Source organism: Dromaius novaehollandiae, chromosome 11, assembly GCF_036370855.1.
Source record: "Dromaius novaehollandiae isolate bDroNov1 chromosome 11, bDroNov1.hap1, whole genome shotgun sequence".
NCBI classification, from domain to species: Eukaryota; Metazoa; Chordata; class Aves; order Casuariiformes; family Dromaiidae; genus Dromaius; species Dromaius novaehollandiae.
In genome coordinates this window covers 2,490,477-2,516,818 of record NC_088108.1, presented here as the reverse complement: position 1 = coordinate 2,516,818, position 26,342 = coordinate 2,490,477, and the positions used below count along the sequence as shown (strand labels likewise).

The 26,342-nt window shown below is 61.4% G+C and overlaps 1 protein-coding gene across 1 annotated transcript; it reads right to left on the bottom strand.

The window, feature by feature from the left end:
• Positions 1-4,581: 4,581 nt before the first annotated feature.
• Positions 4,582-25,562, bottom strand: TSC22D3 (TSC22 domain family member 3). The gene is made up of 3 exons (XM_064517998.1): positions 25,096-25,562; positions 6,543-6,594; positions 4,582-5,918 (listed from the first exon to the last, which is right to left on the bottom strand). Exons 1-3 carry the CDS (start codon positions 25,416-25,418, stop codon positions 5,673-5,675), a joined length of 621 nt encoding a protein of 206 aa, XP_064374068.1. The 5' UTR covers positions 25,419-25,562; the 3' UTR covers positions 4,582-5,672.
• Between the last annotated feature and the right edge of the window lie 780 nt (positions 25,563-26,342).

Below are 26,342 nucleotides of genomic sequence, written 5' to 3'. Positions count from 1 at the left end.
TCTCTCCTGCATTCTGACTTCTATGGGGCATTTGCTCAGCTGGAGAGGGGATGCAACGCTTGTGCTTGCATTCTCAGGGGAGCGATGCAGGCAGACCTTGTGATCACTGGGCAGTCCTTGCTCCCCTTGTGCATGCTCCAGCCAGCTCTCGCTCCCTCTGTCCTGGGCCTGCCGATGAGTAGTGGTACCTGGGTGTCCACCACACTGAGCTGTTCGTTTCTCAGATCTGGGAGCCATGACTTATACACTGCTCTCCAGTGGGAGCTTCCACTTCTTAGCACAGCTTTCCCTTCCCAAAGGGTTCCTGGGCCTGTGAGAGGTCCTACACAGCTGGAAATTGGCTAACTCATGGGCTAGGGGTATGAGCTGATCTGGATGCTCAAGGGAACTGGGATTTCCGGGCTACATGAAAACTCTCAGCCATTCACTTATTTGCAGGGCTCCCATGGGGCTGGGCTGGGCTGGGACACTGTGTTCATGACGAGCTGGGAAAGATGCTTGCATAAGACTGTCTGCTTTGGCTGCAGCCGAATTTTCCCAGACGGGATCCTGGTACACAGTGGAGAACAGCAGGAACTTGCAGAGCAGAGGGTGTTCCCTGACATACACCTGACCTTTGCGTGGACCTCAAAAGCCTTCTGCTTTCGCCCCACACAACACTGCACATCCTCCCAGGCAGGTCCTTGCTATATGGACACTCCACTGAGCATCAGCTGCACCCACCCACCCACGCATGTGCTCACAAACCAAAAGCTCGCCCCCCCCCAACCCCTTTCTCCATCAGGGACCCCACATGCCCTGAGCTGGGCCAAGCCCCTGGCTGGAGGGAGTCCTGGGGGCTCAGCCTGTCCTGGCAGGATGGGAGAGACCCTTCCTTGTCCCAGATGTGCCTTGGCCCAGGAACAAGGAGGAAGGAATGGGTGTATGGTCCCCCCTCCTGCTGGTGCCCTGCTTGCAGCAGTTTGGGATGCCAGGCCCGTGCCAGGAGCTAGTTCCTGCCCTGGGATGGCGGTGCAGGGTTTGCCGGATCCCCAGCCAGGCTGTGAGCTCCCTCATGGAGAAACATGTGCAGCTGGTGGGAGGGGGGCTGGACATAGTCATGTGGGAGCCCTGGGTTGGGCCTGCATCACGCCACGCCTGGAAAAACACCGCTGAGGGCGGCAGCCGCTTCTCATTTTTTACAAATAAGCCGTTTCTTAGAAACTTCCTGATGTGGTGCATTAACCCTTTGGGTGCTGCTGAGCAGCAGGAAGTGGGTGCAGTCTGCGATGACCACGAGAAAGTGTTAACCCTCTCTTGCCCAGATTGGTGCCGTCACGCATGTCCCTGCTGAAGAGGTTCGCTCAGCTTGACTTGTCCCTGCCCCCCCCCCCCCAAGCCCTCTTGCACACCAGTCAGGATATGGCAATGCTGAGCGATGGTTGTGCCAGGTTTGGACAGGCTGGGAACCCTCTTGGGAGGAGGGGGTTGGGGAGAGATTGGTAAGGGAGGTGTTTTTGAACTCAACTAGCTTCTCTGATGGTGGTGGTAGCAGTGGGGGAATTGGTGCTCACCTGCCGATGTGGGAAGCGGGGATAGAGGAAGGGGGGGACACGGGATGATGAGCTGGGGGGGAGGTCTGGGCAGCCCCCTGCCATGTTCTGGACTGCAGCACCTGGCCCTGCTTGCCTTGCCGTAGGGCCTGCCGGTGTCTGCGGTCTGCCCAAGGGGACCGCGTGCGTGCCACCAGCTGATGCGGCACTAGCGCGGACTCGCTCACCAGCACTGGCACCCTTGCAGCACCAGGGAATTAACACTCCCAAGCCCAGGAGCTGGCAGGGACAGAGAGCCAGGGGACTGGGAAACCGAGGGTGGGCATGATGGCTGGATAGCTCAGTCCCAGCTAGATGGGAGGTTCCCTCGTCACGTTTTGGGTGCTGCTCAGGAGGTGCCTCCCTCCCTGGCCTGTGCCACAGATCAAGGGGCTGTGGTGTCCAGAAGAAGCAGTGAGTTGGGGTGGTATAGGCTTTTTCTATCTCCAAAGGGTCTGGGAAGGGCACGGGGTGTCTTCAGAGGCTTTCCCGCTACACCGAAGCGACTGTGGCAGTGCAGCTGGGGCCGGGCTCGACAAGGCACAGCAGTGGCTTCCAGCGGTGGCAGGTGCCCACCACAGGGAGGGGTTTCTGCCTGGGCTGCCCTGTGCCGCTGGCTGGTGCTGTGTCACACCATGCTTTGGGGAAAGGAAGGGCTCTGCCCTAAGGACAGCTTATCTGGAGCAGTGCTGGGAGGCAGTGCTTTGGGGGGGGGGGGGGGGCTGCTGCTGAGTGATTGCCCTGCGGGGGAGGAGTGGGGCCCACCGGAGTGCCCCCACTCCTCCTGGGACATCCCAGGAGCCACAGGGGGGGGACTGAGGATGGGGGGAGGTGGCGAACAGGACTCCATATGCCAAACCGCCATCACTGCATCCCTCAGATGCAGCCGGGGCACAGGGCAAAGGAGGACCAGTCAGGGAACAGGGCTGGTCACTACGGCCCAAACCTTCCCAGCCAGGGAGGTGCAGAAGGGCTGGCGGACAATCTCCCAGCAGACAGGAGCCCACAAATGCACCAGGGCTCCCCTAACACCCGATATAGTTAAACAGGCAGCCTTGGCATGCAGCTCTTCCTGGAGAGAGTCTTTCCAGCTGGGCCTGGCACTGAGACTGGCAGCACTGGGGACCCTCTGCAAGCATGTTTGCCCCCAGCTTGCTGCAATGCGTGCATGCGTGTGCGTGCGTGTGTGTGCGCAAGGGATGTACATGTACACGGTGGGGGAGAGCTCGCAGGTGCGCGCTCCCAGCAGGGAGGGAGCACACACGTGTGTGCTGCTCCATGCTCGCACCGGTGGGCTGTTTCCGCATGGCTGCAGTGCTGCTTACACCAGGCTGTGGCTGGGTCCCAACTCCACAACAGCACAGGGAGAGGGCAGACGCCCCAAAACTGTTCTGAGCCGTGGGGCCCATGAAAGCCGCATAAGCCTGTGTTTTGCTGTTTACCCCGTGTTGCCAAGGAGCCAACCGTCCTCAGCACCCCAGCGGGCGGCTCCACTATGACTCACCCTGGGCTGGGGCTGAGTCGCACTCGCTAGGGCAGAGACCTAAGGCAGTGGGAGAAGGCATTGCCGGACTGCAGAGTGCAGCCCCCTACCCGCTGCCCTGGGCCTGGCTGTGCAGGCTGCAGCATCCATCCTAAACCTCTGTGGCCAGTGTCTCACACACACCCTTGCTCTGCTGGTACCTGCTAGCCTTTAACTCTCACCCAGATGTCACGGCCATCTAGCTCCAGCAGCCTGAGACAGCACCTTGTTGGCATCAGCATCCAAGAAGTGGAGGAAGGTTGCTGCCTGCTCCATCTGCCCCATGTGGTTTAATCCAGAGCTGGCTGCACTTCAGGGTAGGGTTAGACACCTTCACCCTACATCCAGCCCTGCTGAGCCTGGCTGGCCCATGCGCTGCCTCTCATCCTGTGTTTCAAAAGGATGGGGCAAAATCAGAGTAAGCGCTGCAAAGAGCCCCAGAAAAGCTAGCAGAGGACGTGCCAAACTGTGCAGGGAGCTGAGCATGGCTCAGCACAGCCTGGGCAGAGCACAGGGAGCAAGCCAGGCACAGGCTGGGATGCATCCTGCTCAGGAACCATCCCAATTCCCTCCGAGAGCAGGTGGAAGGAGGGAGCTGGGAGCTCTTCCCCAGCAGGCCAGCTGAGGTGGCACTGCTGGGAGCTGTACTGCTGGGTGGTGGTGGGGACACAGTGCCAGGAAGGCAAAGGCTTCAGCACAGCTGTGGGAAGAGGGTGATGAAAAGGGGGTGGTGGGTACTCTGCCTGCTTGCCTGGCTGCTGAGCAGCTCATCCCCCAGAGTAAACCCAGCTCAACCGCTTCCAGCTGTCCCATTGCAACCCCCTCCCTGGCAGCCACCCCGCTCTCTGTCCCTGCTAGCTGGTGCCCTCGTACCACACCGCTCTTGGGCCTCCTCCCTGCAAGCACCCCGCAGCCCACCCTGCAAGTGGCTCTGGCCACGGACATGATACAGGGGAAGAAAATCTGCCTGCACTGGCCTGGGACTATGGGATCAATGCACCTTTTCCCACCACACCCCCAGCATCCTGGGAAGAGAGTGGCTGCTCTCACTTAGAAATCCCTTCTGGGCCCAGCCAGGGCCGTTTAGGGGGGAACTGGTGTGCCCCGAAGGTGAGGAGCCGCAGGATTTTCCCAGCTGCCTGAATCCGAGGAGCTGGAGGAGAAAGCAGCACGCAGCCATCCTCTCCCTCCCTGCAGGGCCAGCGGGGGAACCAGCAAGGCTGCCGGGGAGGAACAGAGCCAGCCCTGCCCCCACGAGCTCCTTACATAACCCAGGCGCCGGTCTGCAGCATGCAGGAATTCCTCCGCCGAATTCCTCCGCCGGCACCATCCCCTCCCTGCCGCCCTGGCGCATCTGCCCCCGGGACTGGGAGCGGGCCACAGGCTGCCAACACCTTCCCCAGGACCCCCACTGCCTGCCTGAACCCTACCCACCCCCCTCGCCAGCCCCTTCCCGGCCACGGACAAACAGCTCCAGGAGCCTACGTGTATAAAAAAGTAGAGTTTATTGCCATTTCTACCTAGATTTACACAACTGTGTCACTGCTCTGACAGTCTGACGCCAAAGCGGACGTCCCGTCAGTTCCCAGAGAGCTGCCTGGGGGAGGCACAGCGCCCGGAACCGCCGGCTCGCTCCCGCCGAGCCCCCAGGGCCGCCGTCGCCTCTGCCCAGCGTTCAGTCCAGATGCTTCCGCTGCCGCCGCTGCCCCGTGGCTCCACGTCAGCCGGCACGGCAGAAGGAGCCAACCCTTCCCTCCTTCAGCCAGGCAGCAGCCTTGCAGCACTGTCCGCCCGGTTACAGCCACGTGCCGTTCCAGTCTTGACTCGAATCCCCCAGCTGTACAGAGATGGGCACATCTGCCCAGGGCAGGGCCACATGGCATCCCACGGCCTTGTGGGCACTGCTCACCTGTATTCACGTGTGTTTATATATAGATATGTCTACAGAAGATACCTGAACTAATAAAACAAGCTTTTCCTTGTAATCCCCACACTGATGTGTGTACAGCCATGCACTATACCACAACTGCCAACACCGGCGCTGCTTAAAGTCAGGTTTTGGTTCCAGCATGCTCCTGGGTGGCTAGAGGGACAAATCTGTATCTCTCACTAAACAACTGTCTTCCTCCAAGATCAGTCTTTGCCAGAAAGAGACCCCCCACTGCACAGTGCAGCGAAGGCACAGGACTTGGCGTGCGTTTTTTCCAACCTTGTATTCCCACGCATGTGCCAAAGGCCACCTGGCACTGCCGGTGTGTTGCAGACTCCCAGGTTTCGGCAGAGCCCAGGAAGGGCACGTCAACCGGGCCACAGATTTACTCCCAGCACACAGGGGGAGGTCGCACGGGGGGGGGTCAGCTGCTGGTGCAGCACCGCGTCTCCCTCGCAGAAGAGCATCTTCGTGCAGGAGACAGCAGCTGGCTCTACTGTCTGGACGGGGTTGCCTGGGGGCCACCTCTCAGCACTGCTGCTAGTGCTAGGGTTTGGCAGTCCTCCGTAAGATGAAGGCGGAAACAACTTTGCGGGAGATTAAGTAGAAAGAGTTCTGTGGCTCTGCCCACCCCAAGGACAGAGCCACCTTATACCGCAGAGCCCCCGGCATGCTGAGCCGGGGCCGGCGCCCCCGGGCTCTGCTCCTCTGGGCACAACACCTCTGTGGGGAGCCGCGACTGGAATTTCTCCAGCTGCTCGGGGCTGGCGAGGGTTTTCAGAAGGCTGTTTTCTCGCTCCAGCTGGGAGTTTTTCTCCAACAGTTCTTTGATCTGCTCTTTCAGGACCTCCACTTCCTCCCGCACTGCATACATCAGGTGATTTTTCACAAGATCCTGCAAGAAGCAAACAAACAGACCGATCACTCAACGGTTATACCCTCGGGGTTGTTGCCACCCTACCCTGCAGGGCTCCGTCCCCAGCCTTTGCCAAGCAGGGTGAAGAGCCTTCCCGAAGCCTGGGTCTCTCCACCCCACCCTTTGCTTCTCAGCCAGGGCTCTGCACTCACTGAGCTTGGCTCCACCAGCCCAGGGCCATAAGCAACCGTAGGCTTCTCCTATCTCTTAGGTTTCGGTGCCTCCAGAGGCATTCTCCCTCCTGTCTCCCCCCCCCACCCCCCCAGCACCCCCAAGCAGGTCAGGCTGTAATTCCCTGCTGCTCCTGGGACCTGGCACTGCCTGCCCCCACATCCCCCTGCCCCAGAGGGTCCTTCCCAGGTATCCTATCCCCCCGTCCACCGAGCCATCCCTCCCTCGGCGGGCTCCCTGCGCACTGCGGCGCCGCCGGAGCCAATGAGCTCTGCCAGCTGCGGGCGGCAGACAAAGGAGCCGCTCTGCCAGCAACAGGCTGGGAGCAGGACCCCCTGCCCGCCACGGCCCGCCGGGGAGCGGGCAGCCGCGGCAGGAGCGCCCGGGCACGCGGAGCGAGGGCAGCCGGGACGAGGCAGCATTGCGGCTCACCATTGCCTGCTCGATCTTGTTATCGATGGCCACCACGCTGGCTCCGGAGGCGCTGGAAGAGAGCGGAGAGGCAGGGCGGTTAGCGGCGAGTCCTGGAGCCTGCCTCGCTTCCCAGGGCGGTTATGCACCGGCTCCCCCTCTCCGCCGCGGCGAATGCACCGGGCAACCCGGGGACCGTTGCACCGATCCCCCCCTCCCCCGGGCCGCATGCACCGGGGGCGGCAAGGAAGCAGCTCCCCCCCTTCGCCGAGGACAACGCGCTGCGTCCCCCGGGCCCCGAAGGCGGCGGGGTGGCCGATACCGGGGCTGCCCCTACCTGTTATCGAGCTTCACGGAGACCACGTCCCCCCCGAGCAGGGAGGAGAAGAAGGAGATGGAGAAGTTGTGGAGCTGGTAGACGGCCACCTCCATGGGGGACTGGTACATGCCGGTGCTCATGGCTGCGGCGGACGGCGGGGGCGCGGAAGACGGGCGCGGCGCACTGCGGCTCCCCGCCGCCGCCGCCCGCTATATGGCGGCCCCGCGTCACGCGGCGTCACCGGGGGCCGGGCCCAGCCGCCGCCGCCGCCCTCCCGCCGCCGCCGCTGCAGCCCGGCCGCCAGCGCCGCAGCCCTGCACCCAGTGCCGCAGCCCCCGGCCCCGGCACGGCGTCCCGTACGGCACCCCCGCCCCCCGGTGCGGCACCCCCGCACGGCACCACTGCACCCCAGCTCGCCGCCCCTGCAGCCCGGCTCAGCACCCCGGTGCCTCTGTGCTCCGGCCCTGCACCCCCGGGCCTCAGCACCCCAGTCCTGCACGGCAGCACCGTGCTCCTGTGACTCTGCGCTCCCCGTCCGCACACCTCTGCATCCAGTCCTGCACCCCTACTCCTCCGCACCCCGAGTCCTGGCACCCCATCCCTTCCCAGTGCCCTGCACCCCATCTGTTCCCTGCACCCCCCGTTCCTCTGCAGCCCACCGGGTCCCTGCACCCCCCACATGCCTCAGCACCCCACTTCCTGTGCAACCCCCACATATCCGAGCATGCAAGGGGCAAGGGGGGTCGGCTGCGGGCACCCCGCTACAGCCTTCGAGGCAGCTCTCCTGGCTGCCATTTAGGCACGGAGAAAAGGAGCAAAACAGTCTTGGCGGGGTCTTGCATTTGGGGTGTCGGTGCGTGTGCCGCAGGGGACCCCGGGCAGCAGGACCCTGACATGGTTGCAAATACTCGTGCAAAAGAAAAAGGGAAAGCAATCGGTGTGCAAAACGAGAATCGGCGTGCAAAACGAGAACGGGTGTGCACAACGAGAATCGGCGTGCAAAACGAAAGAAAGGCCCTCAACAGCGTGCAAACGGCGCCGCGGCCGCCCCCGGCGCTGCAAACCCCGCCCGCCCAGGCCTTACATAACCCTCGACCAAAACATGTTTTGAGCCTCGCCTCCAGCAGCCTCGCAGCCGGAGGAGGCCGCCTCCCGGCGGCCGGAGGCGGTGCTGCATCAGGGGCCGGATCCTGGCACTGGCCCCCTCCTCGGGGCCGAGCGGGAGGCAGCTCAGGGCGAGGCCGGCGCTGGGCTAGGCTGAGCCCCGCTGCCCCTTGAGCTGCCCAGGGAGGGAGACGGGGTGCCCTGTCCCGCTGGGGGGGCTGGGCTGGAGGGGGGGCACACCCCGGTGCCCTGAGTCTGCAGCGGGATGGTGCTGCGCTTGCCGGCAAGCAGTGGCCCGCATGCGGCACCTGTATGTGCAAGCGCCATGGTCACATCAGGGACCCTGCACCCGCAGGGCGACTCAGGAACAAGCAAGGCAAGTGCACCTCCTCTATCCCCCCAGTGGGGCTCAGCCAAGCCCCCCCCCAAATGCACCCGGCCCCCAGTGCCATGGTGGGGGCTGGATTGGCGTTGCCATCCACAGGCAACATTCTCCCAGCACGCAGATGTCCGCCCCGCCAGCTCCGAGCCTTATCTCTGCCCTCTGGACCCGGTGGTACTTTGCTCAGCACCCAGCCTTCATCCCTGCTGGTGCCCGTTATCTCTGAGCGGAGCCCTGCAGAGCCTGCTCTGCGTTAGCAAGCCATGACAGGAGGTGATGCCAAATTCGGCCACGTCCCAGCGCCCAGACTTCCTGGAGGAAAGCCCACGCCAGGGCACAGCCTCAGAGGAAGCAGAGCAGCCGGAGAGATTTCCCTTCCCTTGCTGGGAAGCGGGAGCTGGTGCCTTCCCGGGAAGGAAGCTCCCCAGCCGCCTGGCTGCATTGCCGGGGCAGCCGGGCACCTCCCTGTGCCCGAGTCGTCCTGTCCCACCGCCCTGGGGCTGGCAGGCAGGCCTGAGCTGAGACATGCGGCGGCACTTCGAGCACAGGGGCTCAGACCCCGGCAGCGGGGCTTGCAGCCTGACGTGCCCAGTGTCACAGCTACCTGCACGCACCTTCCATCAGGGAAAAAGCGAACCCAGCAACAGTGTTAGCTCTGGCAGAAGCAAGTGCCACCCCAGAGATGTTTATGGGCTGCCAAGGACCCTGAAACCCCAGAACCGGGGATTGTCCCCCATGCCAAAGGTGCCCAGATCCGGCTGCTCTGTGCCAGCATGCAGAACAGCCTGAGGCGGCGAGTCAGCAGCAGTATCTCTGCCTTCCTCGGCACCGTCGCAGGCTGCAGGGCACAAGACAAGCATGCTGCCTCTTGCTCCCATGCCCCTTCCTCAGGAAAAGGGCTGAGAGCGGGAGGAGGAATATTTGCCCACCAGAAAGGGAAACAGAGGCATGGTGCAGCAAAATGACTTGCAGCGTAAGACATCTGTACGATGTCTTACACAGCCTCTGAGGGCAGGACGAGGATCCAGGTTTCCCGAGCGGCGAAGGACGCAAGAACTCTGCATGGGACGTTGCCCTGCACGTGCACCTTGGCTGGGCAAGGAGCTGTCTGCAGCCAGGCACATTCATGGCCCCCCAGAAATACAGGCTTGAGATGGCGATGGAAACCTGTCCTGCTTTGCAGGGAGGCACCTTCCACCACCCGAGACCCTTTCCTCCCTCCGTCTGCTTGGGGAAGAACGCACATTCCTCCTCGCCAGCGCAGGCCTTGTCTGTGCCAAACTGCCGGGCAGGAGGCTGAGCAAGGAGGCCGGTGCCAAAGGGACCAGGCAGGGGCTCGTCCCCACAGCGCTGCTGCTGCGCTGAGGCCTGGCACTTGTCCCCCCTCCCTGTCCACGGGCCAGGCCCTACTCACCGGTCCCTCCTCTTGAAGAGGCTTGGGGAGTATGGCGGCTGGAAGGCCATGCTGGCGCTGCGACCCCTCTCCGGGCCCTCTGCTCTCCCGGCTGCAGCCCAGCGCCCCGACGAGCGACGCCGGCTCTGCCCGCAGCCGCAGCCCCCCGGCCCAGCCGGGTGGCAGCAACAGCCTGGGTGCTGACCGCATCCCCGGCAGCGACGGCCGCGGGGCAGGGAGGGGACATGAGCACGGGGTAAACACGCCGGGCGGATGACCTCAGCGGCACTGAATCAGCCCTTTCAGGACCCGGCGGGACAGTGTGCCACCCCGAGCCGCGTGGGTGCCGAGCCGGGAGCGGGCGCCTGGCCCCCCTCCGCAGGCAGATGAAAGCCGCTCTGTGAGCGCTTGTCCCCGGGGTGGCCGGTGGTGGGCAGGACGACGGCCCCCAGCCATGAGGCACAGCTGGGCCCTCTCCCCTTGGCTATGGCATCCCGGGGCACCCACGCCAAGGGCAGAGGCCAAGAGAGCCCCAACTGGGCTGCAAGGATAAGCCCTGCACTGGGATGGGCTCCTCCTAGCTCTATCCGTGGCCCCAGGCTGGCCACATCCCTACTCTGGGACTCAGTTTCCCATCACAGTTCACAGAAGGATCCTGTCTTGCTGTTGGGAGGTGAGAAAAGAAGGGGGGAGGCATTTCCCGGCGTGTACTAAGGCAGTCTCATCCTCACATGTCCCGATTCTCCAGCTGCTCATTCCCTTGAGTGGCTGCTTTGGGACACCCCTCCTAGGTAAATTAGGAAAATCCTCGTTATAATGAGGACCTTGTCCACCGCTCCTTCCCGGCTCTGCCATGCGAGTCAGCTGCCTGGGGTGTCTGACAGCTGACAACTGGGCCTCAGTTTCCCCACTGCTCTATTTCCCATGCTGCAGACACATCCCCACTGCAGAGTACTCCAAGACCTGCTCCAGGCCCCTTCCCAAAGGAAAGTCCGAAACTATTACAAGTCTTGAGGGGTGCTCACCCACCCCGGCACCACTCAGGGGATCCCGGGCCCTGCCCAACCCCTTCCTGACACTGGGAAGAAGCCTGCTATTTCCGAGACCACTGGAGTGAAAGAGGGAAACATGGCAGTGCAGCATTTTAAGAGGAAATCAGTTCAGCTCTGTCACCTCAAATATTTTTCCCTCGGGGCTGGGACCATTGCAAAAACAAACAGAGGTAAGTGAATTACTTCTCTGCTGTCCCTCCTGGGCTCTGCCCAGCTCTAGGAGGGCAGTCAGCCCAGCCAGCAAGGATATCAGTACCGGGTGCTGGGATTGAAAGGGAGGCCTGCTGGGCCATCGGCTGGCTGAGCCCTGCAGAGAGGCAGTAGGACGCAATAAGCACAGCCCTTGTCCCAGCAGAGAGGCTGGGATCAGGGCAAAGGCACTTGGCATGAGCTTCCATAATCTGAAATCCCTCACTGGCAGTGGGATCTAGTGGAAAGAGTGAGTGGGCTGAGAGTGAGGGAACTGGGATGTTTCCCAGCTCTGCCATTGCCCCGTCAGCTGCCCCTGGGCATGGCTGTCACTGCCCTGCGGCCTGGGTTTCTCAGCTGTAAGACTGGGGAGGATGCTGCTGTCCTCTATGAGATGCCCAGGTGAGGGATGCTATTTTGGGATACAGGTGCATGAGGCTGTTCTCTCCCCTCCAACACACTTGAATATGTGACACAGCAGGAACCAAGGGGCTACTGCCCTGGGCATGCAGCCAGCACACTCCATCCCCTTCTCCTAGCCCTCCTAGAAGGACACCTTTTGGAGGTATCCACGGACTCATCTTATGAGTGACACCTCCAAGGAGGCCAGGGGACATCCAGTGATTGCTTTCAGTGCCCCCTTCCTGACATTTCTGGTGGGCTCCACACAGCCCAGGAACCCCTGGCAGGAGCCCATGTGCTCACACAGTTCTGCTTCTCCATGAGCCACATTGACTTCCCAACCCAGCCAGCCAGCTTTCCACCCTCTGGGGGGGGGGGGGGGGAGGGGGGTTCACTGCACTTGGCTGGGGGCAGGTCCCTCCTGCATGTTAGGCCAGCACGGGGACTGCCTGCTCTTGCTGGCACAGCCTCAACAGCGATACCTGCAGCCTGCTGCCCCGCAGCTCCACACACGCCTCTGACCTGCACACCCACCTGGGGGATGTCCCCTCTGCTGCACCCACCCCATGGACATGTCAACAGATGCACACGAACATGGGAACACCTTGCAAGCCACACAGACACATGCACATGTACCTGTGTCTTGCATGCACATGCTTTCCAGCCCACATGGGCATGCTTCCTGACCAGTCATACACATGCACTCTGCATGCACATGCCTGCACATGCATGCAGCTGGCAGGCATACACATGCACTCCCTGCGTGCACACACACACGTACGCACGCACCTTGCATGCACACGTGTGCACATTGAAGCCTGCATGGGCATGCACGCTGCACCCTCATACACATGCGCTCTGCGTACGCATGCACCTGCATGCGTACCGATGCACCCACCTCCTGCATGCACGCAGGTGCATCCTGCACATGCATTGCAAATGCTTCCTCCCCCCATACACACGCATTGCCCTGACTCATGAATCACACAGACACACACGTGCATGCACAGTGTCAGGCGTGCAGGCTGTGGGCAGGCCAGCCATCATTTCATGCAGGAGCGAGGGACCCCCGACCCATGAGGCTTTACCAATCCAGCCCAGGTGCCTTTGTGGCTCCACATCACAGCCCAGCGGCAAGAGCAGCAGCTCACTGCTCTCCACCAGGCCCCCAGGCTGCATGGCTGGGATCTGTCTGGGCAGTCTACAGAGGGGGATACTGAAGCACGAGGTGGAAGATGAGGGAAGGCCACTTCTCCTGTGACCCAGAGGTAGCAGTGGAACTGGGACCAGGTTCCAAGAGTCCTGGCCCCCAGCTCTCACCACTAGACTCCACTGCACATCCGGAATAGGACCAGCAACACCCCGCTGATGAGCTGAGAAGGAATGGGTCAGGGGCAGGAAAGGGGCCACCGGCAGCATATGCAACAAGCCCTGCGCAGGACTCCAGCTGCGCCCTGAGCAGTGAGGGGCCCTTTCCCAGCCCCCTGTGGCCCCGTCAGACAGCCTTCCCAGTACGCTGGCCCCACTCCAGCAGGGCTGCTGGGATCAGCTTCCTCTCCCACCACCCCTGTTGTGCACCTCCGGGGCCCGCTGTGGCCAGGCAGCAGCACAGCAACACCCCCCCCCCCCTTTCAATTCCTAAGGAGCAGGGGGCTGTGGACTTGGTGCTGCCCAATGACACCTGAGGCCATGGTGACAGGCACCCCATAAGCAGGCTGGGCGAGAGGGTCTAGAGGTGTGAGCCATATCCCCGAGGCAGCAGCACAGCATCTTGCCTCATGCCTACAGCAAAGGGAGGTTTGTCAGGCCAGGCCCCGGCTCGTGCCTGTGGTTATTCTGGGAACAATAACAGCAGCCACTGTGCAGTGCAATTGTGATACTCATTGTTGCGCTCTCCGAGGGGAAAAAAGAGAAAGGGGGTTGTAATGGAGCAGCTCTGAGAGGTGGTGACACCAGCTGCTTGCTCCTTCCCCAGCAGCCGGGCTTGCAGGAAACCCCAAAGCTACTAGCAGCCCCTCAACAGACACACTGTGCCGTGCCTCGGCCCCAAAGATGCCAGCCCCAATTGCCCGGGGAAAGATGTTTAGTAACAACTCCTTCCTCATTCCCAAGAAGATGCAGAGGCATGAATGCAGCTGGGTTGCAGCTGCCAAAGGGTTAAGCCTGCCTGTTAGGTAAGGATGCGGCACACACCATGGCCAGAGCAAGTGACAATACAGCCCCCATTGCACACTCCTTCGGGGCTGGGACTAGCCCTCTTCCCTCTTGGAGCCCCACACCTAGAGGATGTGCTCAGCCCCAGAGGGTTGCAGGCTGGGACACGTGTCCCAGTGCCCGTGGTCCCCAGGCAGGCAAGGGGAGGCTGAGCCATCTGCAGCCAAGGCTTGAGGGGGCAGAGATGAGACATGCCATCGCACTGGGCCTCCTGCATTGAACCCGTGCTGGCTACTGCGGTGTCACATGCCAAAGGATGCCCATGCCCAGTCGGCTTCGTGGTGGTCAGCTCTGGAAATGGAGCTGGAGGAATGGCACGTGATGCGAGGAGGAGTCACCTCTCCCCAGCCTGTGCTCTCCCCCCAGCTCAAGGCCCTTTTAGCTGCTCCATGGCAGCGTTTCTGGCTTGCTCTCTTCCAAGGACTCAGTTCAATGGGAGGAAGGCCCTTCAGAGGGTCCGAGGCGTGGGAAATGTTTATTGCCTGGCCTCTGAGACGCTGGAGAGCAATACGGGAAAGGCACAGAGCCAAAGCTGCCCAGGCTGCTCAGCAAAGCAAGATCTCTGGTTTAAAGGGTCAGAGCGGGGGGTGGGGGAGAGCAAAAGCCACAGCTTGCAAACATGCAGCTAAGAAAACTCTGCCATTGATAGCCGGAAATTCTGCAGCCGTGGCCCTGCTGGCCAAGGGGACTGAGGATGACAGTGCTAGAACCAGCAGTACCATGGAGGAGCTGAGGGAGGGGTGGCTGGGGACGACGGCAACAACTGAGGCTTGTGAGATCAGATCTGGGAAGGGCTGGGTGCAGGGCAAGTCGGTGTGGAGCCCCATCCTGCCTGGTGATGGGGAGGGAGAGGCGATGACAGGGGTCATAGGCAAGTGGGTAGCCATGTCCCCAGGAGGGTGTCATCTGCTGTTCTGCTTGGCAGTCCTGCTCCTGGGAGCTCAACTTGGAGCCCCCAGCATGCCCCCCCGCCTGCCCTGCAGCACTGGCATGGGGCCGGTGTGCTGGTAGCTAGTGCTGCAGGCCCAGAGCTGCCGGATGCTGGAGTGCACCAAGCGCTAGCACGGAGCCAGTTGGCTAGCTCTTGTTTCCTTGTCCTGAGGACCGGTGTGTCCTGGCCAAGCTGTTTACTGCAGACTTGGCACTACCGATGGCTCCACTCTCTCTTTCCAGAAGCTGTGCATGACCGGTGACTGCCCTATGCAGCCAGGAGTCCCACGGCATGGGGACCTGGTTTGTGCCCACCATAGCACTGGAGAGCCCATAAACCCCTCAACCCTGGGCATCTGCTGCTCTAGAGCAGAAGGCAGTCTCTGCTGGCTACACCGTCTGTAAGCGCTCAGGCAGGCATCCGAGCCCCTGGTGCTGCTGGCATTGCCAGACCTAGCCCAGGCCCACTGTCCTTTGGGTCACACAGGCTGGCAAGGTCAGAGGACCCTAGAGCAACAGGGAGAGCGGCATAGTGCAGTCATGGCCTTTGGAAACCTGGGGAGGGTTTGCAATGGGGAAAGCAGATGCAGAACCTGTCATCTCCCCTCCCTTCACCACTGCCACGCAGCGACTGAGCCAGTGAGAGCTCCTGTGGGCCACAGTGATATGGGGAGCACTGGCAGCCATGGGCAGGGGACTTGCCACCTCCTAACCACTGCCACCCACGCAGGGTTGTGAGGCACTGGCACAGATTGCGGCATGGGGACTCCTCCAACCTGTTGAGCTGGAGAAGCTGTGGGGCGGGAGGAGGGAGGCAGCTGGCAGGCTCCCATGTCCAGCTGTTGGGCGGCCTGTTTCCTCTGATAAAGGTACTTGGCAGTACTCCCAGTTCTGTGTTTTCTGGCGTGCGAGTGCACACCCCAGCGCCGGCCTGCTGAGAGCTGCAATTTTCCTTTCTCTCTCTAACTTCGTCACTGGCCCCCTTCTTTCTCCCCTGCCCCTGTCCCCCAAAGCACCCCGGGAGCAGCTGCCCAAACCCCAGCCCTGGGCAGTGTGGGGAGGGGTGGTCAGGATTGCTGTGGCCCCGGCAGGGCCCTCCCTGTGGCACTGCCCTGCCAGCTTAACTGTCATGCATGCTGTAAATAGGAAGTCCTCGAAGCCGTGGCTTCCCCAGTACACTGCACGCTGGGGTGAGCAGAGAAGCGAAAAAAAAAAGACTTATCTGCTTATTGCTGGCGCTGAACTGTGCAGCGTAATCTAATGCCTTGCCTGGTTTTGGGCAACAACAGCACCATGCAGATGCCTGCGACAGCTTGGGCAGAAATAGCCCAGCCAGTTTTGTCCCAGTGTGCTGGGACAGTCTGCATCATGCCAAGGGGATAGGCCTATACACCACGCTCCTGCCAGGGTCTTACAACCACCTAGAGGGAACATGCCAGTAAGGCAGAGCCCAGCCATCAGCCCAGAGGGGTTCCCACAAGAATTGTGGCCAGTGGTGGGGAGAGAGCACAGACATCCCCAGGACATGCTCCCAGTCTCCAGCAGGTCAGGGATGCCCAGCCCCAAGGAGGATGGGTTGATTAAACAGCCGTTAGCTAAGTTTTCATGCACAAATCTGTCCAGGCAGTAAGCATTGCAAGGAGTATCAAGGAGTCCCATAGCCTGACTATGTGTTATCACCTTCTTCAATTACTCATCCCCTGCCCTGCAGATCTTGTTACAGGCGAGACAGTGAACTTCAGGCCAGCCTTTATTTTATAGCCCTCTTCTGGTCTGATTTTGGTCCTGCTCTAGAGAGTGGACACCACCCCGACTAGCTGGGAGCACGATTTGACTGAACAGCTGGGGAACCAGGGAAAGAGCAGACATGGCTGTGATGCCAAAGCGACCATTCACAGTGCTAGAGCTACGCAGTGCCCCTGAGCCCCAGAGTGCACTGTGGGCAGGGGAGATGCCAGCCCTGGCACTGCCCTCCCAGAGCCCCCTTGCTGGCACAGAGCCGGCTTTTCCTGGGATCACCAACTGGCGAGGCAGAGCACACACCTCTGTTTGGGATGACTCTGCAACAAGGATGGGTACGTGTCCTGCAGGACAGGCACCTCTGTGCAAGGCAGGAGTCCCCAGGGCCCCACACAGCAGCCCGAGGCACCGTCTCTCCTCTCGCTTGTGCCACTCCCCAAGTTGCTGGGGTCTGTGCACAGCCAGGCCAGCCAAGCTCTGAGCCTGCCTGGGAGCACAGGGCAGGATGGGGGAGGCAGGCAGAGCAGCCTTCCAGCCCTCAAGAGACAGAGGGACGCTTCTCAGACCATGCATTTCCTACGGAGGATGCTCACGGAGAGAGGAATCCCAAGGCAGGGCCTCTGGCATCCGTGGAAGGAAACCTCTGGGCCATTTCACAGGAGGGAGTGGGCCGTGCAGAGACACGCTTGGTGCTGGCAGCTGTTGCCCTGCGGTGTGCGGGGAGTGTCCAGCCCTCTAATTGGAGAGCAGTTTGTTATGTAATGAGAGAACAGAGGCTGGGAAGCTGGGAGAGAGCAGCACATCGACACCCTGTGCCCGTACGTCAAATGCTGCTCTTCTAGCCCATGCTAGCTGGTCTTCCAGCAACCCCCTGAATACTTCCCCTTCCTCTCTCAAAGGCACTTGGGCTTTGCACTCTCCTGCCCGGGCAGATGGGGATGCTCAGCGCTGGAGGGAGCCTCATCAGCCCCTGAAAGCCCCTTCCCCAGAGCTCTGCCAGACGGCCAGGCCCCGCGGCACATCAGAGCGTGTGAAGCTCAGCCAGGCACAACCTTGTTGGGGCTCAGGAATGGGAGAGGAGCCGAGAGGCCGCTGCTCTGCCGACGCACAAACAAGCCGTTCTGGAGAAGGTCAGGCAAGGACGTGCGCTGGAGCTGCAAAGTTTCAGCTGAGCCTGTTATTAATACCCCGCCTGGCCTTTGCGAAGAATCCCGGGCATTTTGAACTGAGGACACTTCGTTAAAATCATTGCCTTGCTGACATTTCAGAACAATAACAACAAGAAAGACAATAAGCCATTGGCAGGACGTGTACCTGCAGCTCTACTGTGGCCTCCACGTGTCCAGTCTGGGCCACCAGCCGTGACCTGGCACATGCCAGCATTTGGGGAATGGCCTGAGACTATCCCCAGCCTCCAAACAGCCCGGAGCAGTTCTGCTCGGGGTTGCAGGGTTATCACTAGGATGGTTTCACACAAAGCCGTGGGAATGGCTGGGCCACGGAAAAAAATTGCTTTGTCCTCCTAGATTGCATTGGCCACACCACTGCAGCCTGGGCAGGGCTGCCTTCCCCAGAGGAGCTGCAGAAAGGGGTTTGCGAGGACTGGATCACATCCCAAACACGGGGCTGAGAGGTCAGCAGGACATAGACTAGAGCTGGGCCCCTGGGCTTCAGATCTGCCACCAGAGTCATTCTGCAGCAAAATCCCCTCCAATATATATATATAAACACACAGACAGAGTATGACAAACTCCTATCCAAAAGCCAGCAATGTGCAGCGCCTGGATAAATATAACTTGGCGCTTATCCATAAACCCTGGCTCTGGGACAGATTGCAGTCTTTAATACCTCTCTGGCCTTCACCCACATACACCCAGCCACACACCACCCCACCAGGAACATCAGGATATTCTCTGCTCCACAAATGGGGGTTTCATTCATTTCCCAAGTGCTGGATCCCCCGGAACCGCTCTCGCCTTGGTAGCCCCACTGGGTGAGCCAAATCATGGCATGGGCACCAGGCATATACACATGTCACGGTCATATTCCCTGTGCACACAAGCTCCTGCCAGGCCTGCCAATATGTAGCCATATGGGGTGTGCCCTGAACCCCTCTGCCTCTGCAAAAGGCTCTGCAAGGGGTCCGGTTTGGAAACTGCCAGCCTGCAATGTGGCTGGGTGAAATCAAGCCCCTCCAAGCAGTCTGGCAGGCCATAGGGACCCTGCAGGCACTCGGCGGACAGCTGCGCCTTGGTCTCACTGCCATGGGAATGCCCTACCACCAGCTTCGGGGGACCCAAGGGCATGGTCACTGCCCATTGCACCCACATTTGTGCCACATGCCTGGTGGGAGCTGAGATGCTGGATAAGCTGTAAAAGCCTCCCCCGCCAGGCCAGCCCCAGTCCACAGCCCAGCTCCGCAGTACTGGCCAGCCTTGGGATGCTCCAGGATCAGGACACGCTGTCCCCTGAGGCATGGCACAGATTTGCCCACAGAGTGTCTCTCACAGTGCCACAGCACGCTGAGATGTGCCTGTAATGGCGCCGTGGGCTGGCTGGTGGCCTGCCACACTTGCTGCCTGCACTAGAGGTTATTCTTAGCTGGTGACAGCAGCTCCAGTCTCCCTGGGCACCAGAGTGCCAAGAGCAGTGGAGGTGCCAGGTTGCTCTTTGCAAGCTGTTTGGACTATTCAGTAGGGGGACAGGATGTTCTGCCCATCACAATAAAAGCCTTTCAATCCCTTTATGCCCAGTGAACCGGAGTTAAAGCTTGGAGCTGTGAATCCGGGTCACTGTCACAAGCTGGACTCTGGGTGAATCTTCCCCTGCTCACTGCTGGAGGCGGCACACTCAGTGGATGGCTTCCTAGTGCCTCCCAGGCTGGTGCTTGGCATGCATCTACCCAGCATGGTGGCTCTGAGACCATGAGCCCAACTTCCTTAGCTCCAGGCACAGATAGTTGAAGGCTGCAGGGCAGGACTGAGAGGCCCAGCCGGGCAGGGAGAGGCCAGGCTGCCATGATGCTGAGATGTGCTGCCACTGCGAGCATTGGTGTACCTTGCCCTGTGAGACCTGGCACACTGGGCACTGGGCTACACCCCACCTGACTGCGCCCAGGTGTAATATCCTCTCCCCAAACCTGCCAGGATGTCATTAGCCAGGGGAAGCACCAAGTGCCTGCAAAATGTTCAAGGCGTAGGATACCCCCTTTCCTCTGGGGTCTGATCACAGGTGCTCCAGGCCTCTGGCTTTCCAGCTGCTTGTTGTGGAACGGCTCTCTGGAGTGCACAGCACCATACACCCCTCTCCCTTCCTCAGGAGCAGCACAGCCAGTGACACCGTCTGAGCCCCTCAATGCTACCAGCCCTGCAGAGGTCCTGGGGGGACAGAAGGCAACCCTTGCCAGCATCAGCACCAGGATGGTCCCACCTTGTGGGACCCCTGTGGCTTGCTCTGGCTCCAGCCCCCTCCAGTCACTTCCAAACCTAGAGTTCAGAGGCTCACACTTCCTGTTGAAATAAACCCCAGTAATCATTTCCCCCATGAGACTGTGTTGCCCATACCTGCCTGCCTCTTAGCCTTGGGGCACCTACGCCCTGCCTGCTTGGAGTTGTCCAGGTGCCCTGACGGACATGCAGTGTCTGAGCATTAGCAGAAGGCCAAGATGACAGATTTCTGTACAGCTGGCATTACTATCACTGGATTTTAGCTTGGTTGTGCCAGCTCCCCTTGGCCAAATGGCAAAGCCTTGCAGCCAGAGGCACCTGGCTTCACCCTGATGGGCAAGAGGTGTTGAGCAGGGCTCTCCAAAGCTCCAAGGCAGATTAAGGAACCTCCTTTCTGGGGTGAGCTGGATCTCAGGGTACCAGCCAGTGTCAGGCATACAGTGGCTTGGGGAGATGTGCACAGTGTGGCATGTGTGCCATGGCCAGGCAGCAGCCTTGCAGAGCCATTCTGAGCACAGTGTGCAGCACAGCCGAGCTGTGCAGCTGCCAGCAGACCCGCCTCTTCCTTTGCACGCTCTGCTCCAGCCTCTGTGGTGCTGCACATGTTGCCCATGTGCTGGTCCTTGCCTCCCTCCCCCTCGGCTCCCCGGGGCCTTCTCCACCAATCTGCGCTCAGCCCAGCCCTGCGCAGACAACACTGTGTTGAGTAACAAGCAGGGAGCTCCTGCTCCGACTGCCTGAGCTCACTGCTGCCGGGCTTCCCCTGCCCTGACCAAAGATCCCTGCAAGCCTGGCCTGTATGGACACCGCTCTGTGCCCTGGCCCTTCCAGGTCTCGCTGGGGTGAGTCCCAGGGCAGCAGGATGCCTGCAATGGAAACCAAGGTGGGCACAGGAGACAGGTCTGCACCTGGCTGCCCACCATCTCTCAGGCAACAGGAGGATTTGGGCGCACTGGGGTCAGCTACTCCCTGAGCCAAGGCCAAGTGAAAGGTCTCCAGTGTCCCTAGAATCTCAGCAGTCTGTAGGGCTCGGCAAGCCTTGCTACAGGACACGAGTCAGGCAGGGCCACATGCAGCTCTATTCCATGAGCAAACAAAGCAAACAAATACCCTCCGTGCACTGGTGCAGGGAGGGAAGGGTCATTTTCACAGCCACCTCCCAGGCCAGATCTGCCCTGCGGGGACTGGGAGAGCACACCAACCCAAGGGAACTCTGTCCCGGCAGAACAATCTCACACCCACACCTCTCTCACGCTCACACGTGCTCCTGCGCGCAGCCCCCCTCCCAGTCAAAGCCTCCTTGTTGCTGGACGGCCCACTCTCCATGCTGGAATGTGCTCCCCGGCCCCGCTGCTCAGCGGTGCCCTTTAAACGCTGGCTCCATCTCCTTCTCCTGAATCATTGCAGCAAAACGACACAAGATGGACGGGAACAAGTGGTGCCGCACCATGCTCCAAATGCCACCCTGGCACCGCTGCCCAGACAGCTCTTGCTCGCTGGCCTGACCCTACCCTGAGAGCACTAGTACTGCTTGACTTCTCTTGCACCGTTTTATCCTGCTTGTCCGCACCATCCTCTCTCCCAGCCTCTCTGTGCACCCGGACTGTGCTCTCTTGCCTCCTTGCAATTTCCTTTGCTTGCCTGGGGCCCAGAGGAAGGTGGCCCCCCAGCCCTGTTCACGGCTCAGACCAAAGTGCCACTGCCCATCCTGTTAGGTGGAGCGGCTGGTCTCACAGCACTGGGAGAGGGTCAGGTGAGGCAGATATCTCAGCTTACTGCCTGCAGCAGGATGGGGCACAGGCTGGCCAGGCTACCAGATCTTATCCTGACACCCTGGGAGAGGCTGGGTAGGAGACCTGGCACGGGCTGGTTGACGTGGGCGAGCGGCTGGCACACATCTCCTCTCCCCACCCCTGGAACCAGGTGGAGCCCTGCTTGAATCACACACCAGAGCACACCCTGCAAGGACCAGCACCAGGGAGGCAAGGGTGCAGTGCTCCCTCTGCAGCGCTAGCCCCCTCCAGCACTGCCAGCTGTCCTCACCACCCTCCAGCCTTGGGAAAGGTGCCACGCGGTCACGCGCACCTTATGGGGCTGCGGTGCCATTCTCCCCGTCCCACGCTTGTTCAGACTTGCACGTGGTTCTTAGATGAGCGATCTTGGGATAATGCTGGCACCGTGGAGTTAAGAGATGGCTGAGATCTGTGGCCTGTGTGCCCACAGCTCCAACTCCTGTGGATGTCTCCACACTCCAGATGTGTGTCTGGTCTCCCCAGCAGAGTGGCCCACCAAGCATGTCAGTAGGAAGCCTCCCTATGCTTGGTGTTCCCCTGCTACCCTGGCTCCTTTGTGCTGCCCAGGCCTCCCCTCTCAGCAGTTCACAAGGCTACATGTAAGGCATGGAGGGGAGAAGCCCTTTTCAAGCAGGACCTTATACACTCTCCTAGCAAGAGGATTTCCTGCAGGAGTGCCAGCCATGGGTGCAAGTGGTCTGGATCATCTCTACCTTATGCATCCCTCACAGCATCCCTGCGGAAAGCCAAGAGAAGAGAGCCAAGTACGGACCACCCAGCCAGGGAAATGCACAGAGACAGGTCAGAAATGCAGCATACACATTCTCCTGAGGCCTCCAGCACTGATCTAACCCCATTGCAGAGCCCAGGGCTTGATCCATCATGGGCTGAACTATCTGCAGCGCCCCTGGAGCTAGAGCCTGGTTCCAGATCTGCTTGGTCTCCCATGTTATACTGGACTTTGGCCATGTATGAGTGAGTGTATCCTCAAGACCTCCTCCCCCCGTGCCAGTGTAGGATCACATCAGCAACAGCAAGGGACACAAACCCTCCTGGGTTCCCCAGTGCCAGCAGCAATGGTGCCCTTATCAGATCTGTTATCGGGGTGTTCCTCTGGCACCCACAATCCCCTGCTTTGTATGCTATCACTTCTTGGGTATCTTGGCTCACTCCCCGGGAGGAGAAAGTTCAGGCTGGAGCAAAACAACAGTAAACACAAGTGTGGGTACATCTGCCTTCAGTGGCCCCAGCCTCCACACACTATGCCACCCAAGGAAAAAGTGGGATTATCCAAGGTGTCTCCAGACCAGGCTAGCAGTGAGGCATCTGGAAGCACGGCGTGATGGAGGGATGCCACACATCTTTTTACCACAGTTTAGGCACAGCTCTTCACAAACAAGAGTGACCAGAGTCTCTCAGGACACAATACTCACTATGGCACAGACCTGGAAACTGCTGTGTGGAGCACTGAGGGGCACAGATGGGGAGAGACTCTGGTCCCCTGGCACCTGCAGGTCACAGCAGAGCTGCTCTATCACAGCAGGGGAGTTCTGCGCTCACCAGGAGCAGCGTGTGTCCTGCCCCAGCAGAGACTAGTTCAAAAGCAGGCAGGTCTTGTCCCTACCGCCTGCCTCTCACCCATGGGCCCTACCACTGCCTTCCACAAGGAAGCAACCCGGATGCTTGGCTCCAACATTCAAGCCTGGCAGCCTGCGCTGGAGATGGTGTCTCGCTTCCCTCCCACGCCCACGATGCCAACTGGCTTCAGTCTCCTGGAGCAAGGGGAAATCTCTGCCTCGCTCACTCCCGTTTTTGTCTTGGCTGGGTGGGTTGCAGCTGAGAGCCGTCTTCGCCTCTCTGTGCAGCTGGGAGCCTGGGCTTGATGCCGTTTGCCTTGGCGGGCAGCCTGGCCCCTCCTTTCCCACCTGAGAGGCAGCTCCAAGTTATGTAAGTGCAGGAAGAGCGTCTCCATCGAGAATGGCTCTAAACAAGCAGCCTGCTCAGCGTGAGATGCTGGCTTCAGAGAGGAGGCGTGTGCACGCATCCTGGGTGGCTCGCGCGCATGGGGCAGCCACGTGTGCCCACCTGCCTTCCTGCACTGTGCAAGCGGAGCATATGTTGGCACGAGGGGTGGCCTGCATGAATGTGCACAGCCCAGGAGGGTAAGCGAGTGAGTACGCCTACAGGTGCATGTGTGTGCGGGAGGGAAGGAGATGGTGAGGTGCTGGGCGCTTTGTCTACAGATGCGTAGGTGCTGCCATACACCCCAGCCACAGTGGAGGAATGAGCCCCAGAGCCAGCATGCGCCCTGCCAGTCTCACAGACACCTGCCACATGCACACCCACAGGCCCACATACCCTTTCAGCCCCCAGCCCTGGGAGAGGGCATGTGTCCCACATTCTGAAGCCACACGCAGCTCCGGGAACTGCTACCTGCTACATACTACAGCACACTCCTGCTGGGGGGTCCTCACTGCCATTAGGCAAGCTCAGCTTTCCCAACGTCAAGCCTGAGAGCCCTGGGTCCACTGGCCTCCAGCACAGTGTGTCCACTGCGTGTCTCTTGAGCCCTCCAGCGTGACCACTAGCTGGTCACTAGGGTCAGTCCCTACCCAGAGCTGGAGCCGGGAGTGCAGGACCAGAGACAGCTCTGTCTCCCTCCCCAGGCCTGGGGTCCCCCATCTCCAGGGCCTGAAAGCCCTGCGGGGTCACAACCCTGGGGAACCGCCGTTCAGTCTCCTCTTCTGTGGTGGAGCATTGCCTGCAATGCCAGACCAGGGGAGCAGGGAGGGATCCCAGGCTCCTGCCTTCCCCAGCCTTGACATTGGCAGGGTAAAGCCCAGCCCTCACACAAGTGGATGATACCAGCTCAGAGCATGTCCTGCTGCTCAGGACCATGCAGCCCCGTCCCAGAGGAGCCTTCTCTGAGCTGAGTCGAAGCAGCTGGAGCATGGTCAGAGTCACTTTCCAGCGCTGGGAAATACCACCCTGGCCAAATCTGTCACTAGTCAGTGCACTCCAGGGAGGGGCAGAGAAGCTGCTGAAAGAGCAGGACCCGGCAGCAGGACTCTTCGGTTCCCTCCCCAGCTTCCCACTAACTCTAAAGGGTGGCATCACATCTGTTTCCTGAGCGACAGGCGGCCCATCTCCTCGCAAGACACCACGCAGGCAGTGCCTGCATGGACAAGGTGAAGCCAGGAAGATGAACATAAGGTCCAGGGGCCAAGACACACAGCTGGAGGCTGCTGTCGTTCCCCGGACACACAAGGCACCAACGAACAGAGGAGCAGCACTGGTCATCATGTGAGCAGAGCCACACAGACCTGCCCCCAGGGAACGGACTGGCACCACCCATGGCCAGTGGACTGGGCTCCCTGCCACACATGGCTGCTCATGCTTCTCCCCACCTAATACCCCTCCACGCTGCCATCCCTACTTGGCCCCAGAGTCACACAGCTCCTCCTGCCCCTGCCGGCTCAGGGTACTGCAGGCCCCAAATCTTGCCCCCGCACTGCCAGCCACCAGCTCCCGAGCACACAACCACCCCAGGCCTGGCTCCAGGGGTGTCCAGTGCATTGGCAGTCCCTCAGGATCTGCCAGCAGCACCCACCTGTGGAAGAGTAGGAGGATGGAGAGCAGGGTCTGGTCGATGTTCCTGTTGCAGATGCCCTGGTTGAAGAGGTAGCAAGGGTCCCGCACGACGGGCTCCAGCGAGTCCTGGCGCATGATGGAGCTCAGCTTGTCGGTGTTGAGGTTCTTGTGAACCAGCTGCTCCTGCAGCTGCCGGAAGCTGCTCACGGTGGGGCTGCCCAGGTTGTTGTTCTCGCCCCCGGCCCCCTCCTCCAGCCCGCTCCGGTTGGCCAAGTCCAGGCAGCAGCTGCAGCAGTCCAGCCCCACGGGCGACCGGCACTCCTCCGCGGGCGACGAGGACATCCCGGGCCCCCGCGCGCCGGCACGGCCCGCCGGGGCCGCCTCGCACACGGCCGCTGCCGGGGCTGCGAGGGGCGAGCGGCGGCAGGACGCGCCCGGCTGCCGAGCGCCGCGCACCGCTCCGCGCGCCCGCCCGCCCCGCGCCGCCCCTGCCCCGGCCCGGCTCCCGCCCGCCCGCCGCGCTGATTGGTAACGCGGCCCCGAGCGCACGGCCGCCCGCCCCGCCGCCACCCCGCCCCGCCGCCGCCGCCGCCGCCGCCGCCGCCGCCCGCCGGAGCCGCCCGCCGGGCACCCGCCGCGCCGGGCGCCCGCCGCGGGCCTCCCGCGGCCCCCTGCCACCCCCCGGGCCCCGCGACCTGCCCTGCTGCCCCCGGGCACCTGCCCCGCCGGACCCCCGGCTCCCCCGCGGCACCCGCCCCGCCAGCACCGCGGGCCACTCTTGCAGGCACCCACCCCGCCGGGCACCCACCCTCTGCCACCCTCACGGGCCACTCTTGCAGGCACCCATCCCACCGGGCACCCGCCCTCTGCCACCCTCACGGGCCACTCTTGCAGGCACCCATCCCACCGGGCACCCACCCTCTGCCACCCTCACGGGCCACTCTTGCAGGCACCCATCCCACCGGGCACCCACCCTCTGCCACCCTCACGGGCCACTCTTGCAGGCACCCATCCCACCGGGCACCCGCTCCGCCAGCACCACGGGCCACTCTTGCAGGCACCCATCCCACCGGGCACCCGCCCTCTGCCACCACCCCGGGGCACCCACCTCTCCCCGCAGAGCACCTGGACACCCTCCCGGGGTGCCTCCCCAGCTGCCTCACCGCCATGGGCCACCCTCCTGGACCCACTGGTCTCCTGGCAGGTAGCCCAGCATGGGTGAGGCTACCCGCCCCCCGCACCCCCCCCGCCCCGGCTAGTCCTTCC

Bases quoted from the DNA above. Each gene is read 5' to 3' on its own strand.
- TSC22D3 (XM_064517998.1), bottom strand. From the start codon at position 25,418: ATGTCCTCGTCGCCCGCGGAGGAGTGCCGGTCGCCCGTGGGGCTGGAC. The intron at 6,595-25,095 runs GTGGGTGCTGCT...GCTCTCTTCCAG, and splicing joins ATCCTCCTACTCTTCCACAG to CGCCTCCGGAGCCAGCGTGG. The intron at 5,919-6,542 runs GTGAGCCGCAAT...TGCTTCTTGCAG, and splicing joins ACAAGATCGAGCAGGCAATG to GATCTTGTGAAAAATCACCT.